Genomic DNA, 7,168 nt, shown 5'->3' with positions numbered 1-7,168 from the left:
TTATTCATTATTGTATTCCAGGAACGGTCCCCAAAATCTGAAGAGTTCCAGAACCACAAACTGACCTAAACTTTTTACTATGCTCTTATGTAATTCTAGTGCCTGCAGTCAGTTGCAGACAGTTATGCTAGGAAAATTCACCAACAAATGCATTTGAAAAAGTAATTTGAACAACACCTAATTCTTAACCAAGCAGAAGGAAACAGGTGACAAAGACCTCAAGAGAGGGGGATTGGTCAGAAAGGAACAATGTCACACTAAGGAATGTGATGACAAGTGCCTGGTGTGTGCTGCCAGCAGCTGCTCTGCCTCTGGGGTGCTGCTATAGTCAATTCCATCCACTCTGGCCCTACCATAGAATCAGCTCTGGGAATACAATATCCTCATTCCTCCTAACGAGGGAGAAACAAGGTTCTGCCGTCAAAAGGCGAGTACAACTTTGTGTTCAGACACTGAGCACAGCTTCACATGTGTTTTAAGAGGGAAGCAGATTTGCCTCCTCTGTACCAGTTACTACTGAAAGGAATTTGCTCTGTGCTCTGAGTGCGTTGGTCTGCTCCAACTTCGGCCCTGGGAGATCCAGTTCAGACACGGAGCCACTTGGCAGTGGGAGAATATGAACACTATATATAGGAAGGTTGTAGTTAGACCCAGGTCTAGTGCCAAACAGAGGAGCAGGTGCAGCTGACACCAGTTATGAAGGTGTGGGAGAAGGAGGGGAGAACAAAGGTCCTGTCCAGAAGCACCTGACTGGTTTGAGGGCCCAGGAAGGCAGATTCACCTCCCATGATTTGGGTTCAGTGGTCCTCCCATCCCACAAGCTCCAGGGTTCACCATCACAGCCCCTTGGGCCTGTATTTTTAGGAGTTCTCAGCAGAAGTAACAAATACAGGTGCAATCCTTGAAGGTAAGGGAGACCTTCCATCTGCCCCCTGTCTGGGTGAGGGGAGCACGTTCCCACCCTGGCTGTACTGACCTGGGCAGGCCACCACGCTCCTGTGCCAGCTCCAATGCCACGCTGCCTTCATCTTGTTCAGGAACGATGTATTGGGCATTCAGAGGGCAGGGGAGCCCCACACCAGAGAGCTGGATAAATGTGGAATTAAGAGATGAGAAATCATCTCCTAATTTAAGATCTGCCCCAAAGACTGCCTGGCTTTTGACGAAAGTCATATTATCACACTACTTATCTTATTACCATATCATACTACTTATATTATCATACTACTGCTGTCCTGCCAAACTTAAAACTGCACTTAGACTTCCTGCTAGTGGAGCCAGCCATGCACTGAAGGGCCTCAGAGCATTTCCTGGGTGTGAGGCAGAAAAATTACCAACAGTCTGATTTTGTTTGGTTGGAATAAATTTATTTCATCTGTCTGTAAACAAGGTGTTTTTAATAGTTATGGCATTTTTTGAAATGCATATTAAATCAGATGAGTTAGACTGTATCCCAGATGTAACAAAGTGCAGGGAAAGAAATGGACAAATCAGCAACAAGAATTTGTTTAAATCTGTACATTATCCACAAGGCCCAACAATAGAAGCAAATACTAGAATGTCCCTAAGGTAGTGCCAGTCAAAAGAAACCCTCAGAGTCAGTTAAAATCCATCTCACAATAGCAACAGTTCATTTTTTTTTTTTTTAACAATAGTATGGCACAGAATACATATTAAAAAATTCATCACAAGACAGCCAAGTCAGTTATTCCAACCACTACCATCTCCCATTTATTCTTTAGTATACAGAGTTCTGCAGTTCTTGCAATGGACATACAGGTCAGAACAGTGCCTGAACTGAGTTTGGTTACAGACATTTTCAGATGACTCGTGCACAAGGCAGCTCACTCCATCATTTCTGCAGCAAGGGTGTGACAGGCCAGATGAAGATTTTTAAATTTGAAATGGTATTTTGACAGTTTAGCTTACAAACTACCGACCTTCATCCAAACAGTGGCTTCAGAGCAGCCAAACTCTGCACCACTAAGTGATCTGGCAGAAAGACTGAAGCCAGTCATAGCTCCCAGGGTAGCTGAAGGTGGCAGTTTTCCACAATGACATTGCAGTTTCATATTAAAAAACAAAAACACCACCCCCCACCCCCCGACCCCCAAGCTGCAAATTAAAATTGGTCCTATGAGAAACTGAAACCAGACACACTCCAGCTGGTTATACCAGGCTAGCTAATGGCCACAGTGGCAGCCTTGCACAAGTCAACTACAGAACAGGAGCTGGCAAAAAAAAAAAAAAAAAGTGCCTGAGCTATTGTAATGATGGAATGTCTGGGGAGTCCTTAGGATGGTGGTTTAAGGTCATGGGAGGAAGTACATCTGTACCCTTTCATAGTTTTGTGATTGCACTTGTTAAGCAGTACAATCTTCAGACAACACCAAGAAAAAGTAAGAGACTTAAGCCTACAGTGAAGTGCAATGACAAAACTAATGTGACATTAATAGCTTTTGAGTGGCAAATTGGTTAAACAAACCAGGCACTATAAAAATGGGTGTAAGCAAACACATGGGTTTAAAAAACAGAAACGAAGAGAGGGACAGAAATGAAGATATGCACACACTTTTTTCCTCCCAACCGTGCTCTGTGAAAGGAAGACTAGTGAGCTGTGACTTGCTCAAAGTGCTGAAGAGGCATTGATCAAATTAGATTGTACAATCGGCACCTTGTTTAGTATCTCAGTTGGTTTAGCTGTCAATATCATACTAATTGCTAAGACAAAGCAGAGCCTACACTTGGCATGTTCCCCTCCCAAGTTTCAAGTTATCATGCATATCATCATCATGGTGGTGCCAGATGGGCTCGGTTACCTACAGTGGTTACAGAGATGAACAAGGGGGAACTGGAGTTATGACAGTAGGAAATGGGTAAATAAAAAACACAAACTACCATCTAGGGTCTGGTAGCACTGAGCACAAGCGGGTGGTGCTGCAGACAGCTGCTAGGTGGATGGGGAGAGGCTGCTCAGACATCAGACCTCCTCAGGTATAAAGCCAGTTCATATGCTTTCTTGTCGAGTGTCCCACCATGGACACCTTCCTTTCCCATGACTATAACCAATGCTGGAGTACACAAGGAAACAAAACAGAAATGAAAAGAATTAAAGGGAAAAAAAATAACACCTTTCCCCACCAACAAAGGGATACAAAGGAGACACAGGTTCATACCCCATCACCCTGCATTGCTAGTAAAGTTTCCAGAATGTAAGGTTTAAAGCTCACCGCCAGGAAAATTTAATAGCAATCTTCCCCTAATACTTAACAGTCTGCCTAACAACTAGAACCCAGAGTCTCTCAAGTATTTTGCCATTGAGTATGCCTTCTTATTCAATCCGCCTCCATGGACCCCTTCTTTGCCCATTACAAAGACCAAGACTGAAAGAGAAAAGAAAAAAAAGTTTTAAAAAGAGTGTTAGACGTGGAAATAATGCAACTTTTATTCAGTGCAATAAACACCCTCAAATTCAAGATTTAGTATTTGAGTATTAAGCTAATTTAACAGTTTTGTTAAAACAAGATGTAGAAAGGGCTGGGAGAAAGTACAAGCTACCCTCAGGGATTTTATCTAACTGTGGAAGCTTTAAGCCTGAGAAAAATGACACCAGCTATTAAAACAGCATTACAATGCCTCTCACCATCACTCAGCACCCAGCAAGGAAATCCTGGCAGCAGTTTAAACACCTGTAGGAGCAGGGGTACAGTGCACGTGCAAGCGTGACTGGAGAGTGGCAAAAGAAAATTCCCATGATCTGGAACCAGAGTAACTGCCCTGATGCTGGTAAAAAACCCCAAAGGGTGAGTTGGGCTGAGAGTTTCCATGCAATAACACAGCTATAAACCACACTTTTTGCATAAGACAAAACACAGGGACAATTGTCATACTGCGGCTCTCCCCACTCCCCCAATTCCAGCAAGGTGTTCCAGATTATCTGCTAAAAGGAACACTGGAGGCTCACCAGCAAGAGCCACTGGGAGCTGCCATGAGATATCCCCCAGCAGGGAGGGGGCACAGGGGACACTGGGCTGCCACAGGCCAGGGACTGTTCACCAAGCTGGGAATGCTGCAGCCAGTCTACCTACACGTGATCGAACACTGGGGCCTCAGGTTGCGCCATGGAAGGTTTAGGTTGGACATTAGGAAAACTTCTTCACCAAAAGGGTTCCCAGCCCTGGCACAGCTGCCCTGAGCAGTGGTTGAGTCCCCACCCCTGGAGGGATTTAAAAGCCATGTGGTTGTGGCACTTGAGGACATGGGTTAGTGGTGGCCTTGCAGCACTGCGAGAAGGGGTGGACTCCATGATCTTGGAGGGCTTTTCCAACCTTAATGACTCTATGATTCTATCTCCATAGCAATTTGCTCATAGAAGCTTAAGACAGTTCTCATTGTCATCTCACAAGTCAGAACTCTGCTTGTTTCACTTCAGTGCTGCCAACCCTCTTCCTGCATGCATGTCCTGGGCTTCAGCCTACAGACATCTGCTCTGCCTTTGGTTTTACACCTATTAGCAAAAGTCTTGTCCCTCATGAACCTGTTCCACAGCCAGCCCAAAAATGCTAGCCCAGGTGTTCCCAACATAAGGCACACCACTACTGGACATTATTTCATATCCCAGATGAGTGCCTACCCCATAACAGATTTTACTGGAAGTTAAATGAAGAGCACAAAGGAGCAGGTGTCTGAGAATGAAGCACATTTCTCAGTGGTACCAAACTGGACAGGCTTTTTCTGCCTGGAAGGACTTTAGCAGGCTCAATAGGAAGTGCAAGAAAAGTTAACGTAGAACTTTTTAGTAGGAGCAGCTCATACATGAGATTCACATCTTTGCATAATAAACTTTCCATCAAGCAATTTACAATGGGAAAGCTTACAGTCACTGCCTGTTATTAACAGACCCCTTCTGAGCTTCAGATATGAAGTGATGGAATACCAGCTAAGCCTGCTTGGAGCTGCAGCCTGCTTTTTCCTGCTTGTCACAGACCTGTGAACTACTGCACAGCCCGGTGCTGGGCTGGGATGCAGGTGGGAACAGGGATGAGTGTAATTCTCAGTCAGAACTCAGCTAGAGCACTGCCATCCACTCCCTTGCATCATTTCCCAAAATTAGCCATTAAATACAGGAGTTTGGTTCTCCTAATAGCTTGAGTCTATACTTAGGGTCACATTCCTAATTTAGCTATCTGAAGGTAGAGAAAAGGGTGCTTACCTCGTCCAGCTCTGCCTACAGCAACATTATATGTCGGCTCACCACCTTGACTCTTTGTCCTGATGTCCATTGTGCAGTCACCATCGACATACAGGCTATCTCTGATCACAGAGCACTTCTTTGCACCAAGGGTGAGACCATTGGTGAAGAAACCCTCTCGGTCTTTTCCTACAACCATATCTATTTCTCCTGGCTGTCAAAGGAAAGAGTTCAGAGTTAGCATGGAAGGGTATATTGCTGTCATTTCTATTTAGAACCGGTCCCGTCTCGTGCGGAGAGGCCGAGGCCGTGATTTCCTCTCGCTACCCGCAGGAAGTGCTCCAGAACACAGGGCTTTGTTAGGCGCAGTCTGCGCTGCTCCGCGGTGGCTGCGCGCGGGGGAGCCGCAGCCTCAGCGATTCCGGGCCCGAGCCCGTTAAACGGCGCAGGGCGCCTGCCGGAGCCTGACCCCGGGCTGGCGCGGACTCTGTCCGCACCTGTCCCGGGAGATCAGCCCGGGGCCTGCCCGCGCCCGCGGCACCGGCCCCGGCTGCGGCCCGCCCGCGGGGCCCAGGCCGCTCCCGCCGCCGCGGCCCCTCCGCCTGCCCCCGGGAAGGGCCCCGGGCCCGGAGCCTGGGGGCGAGGCGCGGGCCCGGCCGCACCGCGGCGGCCGCAAAGTGCAGCGTCACGGCGGGCCCGGCCCCCCGACCGCGGCCCAGGCGGCCCCGCTCCGCCTCGGCCGGGACCGGGGCCCGCCGCGCCCGGGGCGGGGCCGCGTGGGGCCGGGGGAGCCGCGCCGGCGGCCGCACACGGCCCTTCTCTCGGGGCGGCGGGGCCGCGGAGCCGGGCGGGCCGGGGGCGCGGGCGGGCAGGGCGGGGGAGCATCAATGGCAGAGCGCCATCTTGGCGGAGAAAACATGGAGCCGGCGGCGCGGCGGCGTCCGAGCCGCCTTCCTCCGCCGCCCGCCCCGCACCGGGCCCGCCGCCCGCACTCCCCGCACCGGGACCGCCGCCCGCACCCCCCGCCCCGGGCCGGCCGCCGCCCCCGCCCGCGGGACCGGCCCCGCGCCGCTCCCGACGCGCACAAAAAGGCGGCGCGGGCGGCCGGGCCCGCGCCCCCCGCCCGCAAGGTGCCCCCGTCCCCCGGCCCGTGGGCCCCGCTCCCGGCCCCGCTCCCGCCGGCCCCGCTCACCGTGATGCTCTGGAAGATGCCGCCGGCCGTGGCTGCCCAGACGTACTTGGCGTCGCAGTAGCCCACAATGGCGGCCTCCTGGCAGCAGCCATCGCACATCAGGTTGTCCACGTAGCTCTGCCAGCCGGCCATGATCGCGGGGCGGCGGGCGAGGGCGAGCGGGCAGCGGGCGGGCCGGGGGCGCGGGGCGGGCGGCGGTCCCGGCGGTGCGGCGGCGGAGCGGACCGAGCGCTGCGGCGGCGGCGGCGCGGCCCAGCCCAGCCCTGCGCTGCCGCGCCGGGGGCGGGGGGAGGAGGGGCGCGGCCGGCACCGCCCCCGCGGCCGGGGGGAGCGGGCCGGGGGCCGGGCCGGGGCTGCGGCCGCGCCGGGACCGAGGCCGCGCCGGGACCGATGCCCGGTGCCCTGTGCTCGGCTCTCGGTGCTCGATGCCCGAGCCCGGGGCCGCTCGGCCGCTGGAGATCGGTGCGGGCAGTCCCGGCACTGCTGCGGGGGCCGGCCCAGCCCGGCTCGGCCCGGTGGAATTGCGGAGCGGGCGGTGCGGGCCCCTCCCCGCGCCCGGCCGGGACCGCGCGGGGCAGAGCCGCGGCGGGGCCGGAGATCCGTGCGGCCGCCGCGATGCCCGCACCGGAGGCCGGCAGCGGCCGGGATCGGTGAGTACCGGCGGCGGCGCCGTCCAGCCCGGCCCGGGGCTCAGGGAGAGGCGCTGCGCTGCGTGCCCGGCGGGCGAGCCCGGAGCGGGCACGGCCGCGGGGCAGAGCGGTGCCCGCTCCCGTGCACAGACGGAG

General features: G+C 53.7%; 1 protein-coding gene across 1 annotated transcript; it reads right to left on the bottom strand.

The window, feature by feature from the left end:
- Window positions 1-1,701: 1,701 nt before the first annotated feature.
- On the bottom strand, window positions 1,702-6,570 carry PFN2 (profilin 2). The gene is made up of 3 exons (XM_054282389.1): window positions 6,384-6,570; window positions 5,213-5,405; window positions 1,702-3,383 (listed from the first exon to the last, which is right to left on the bottom strand). Exons 1-3 carry the CDS (start codon window positions 6,513-6,515, stop codon window positions 3,286-3,288), a joined length of 423 nt encoding a protein of 140 aa, XP_054138364.1. The 5' UTR covers window positions 6,516-6,570; the 3' UTR covers window positions 1,702-3,285.
- Between the last annotated feature and the right edge of the window lie 598 nt (window positions 6,571-7,168).

This window comes from Melozone crissalis, unplaced genomic scaffold (assembly GCF_028551555.1).
Source record: "Melozone crissalis strain CALT ecotype California unplaced genomic scaffold, PUWL_Pcris_2 ptg000034l_1, whole genome shotgun sequence".
In the NCBI taxonomy this organism is placed as follows: Eukaryota; Metazoa; Chordata; class Aves; order Passeriformes; family Passerellidae; genus Melozone; species Melozone crissalis.
The sequence above is the reverse complement of the archived record's forward strand: the minus strand, read 5'-3'. Positions and strand labels throughout refer to the sequence as shown.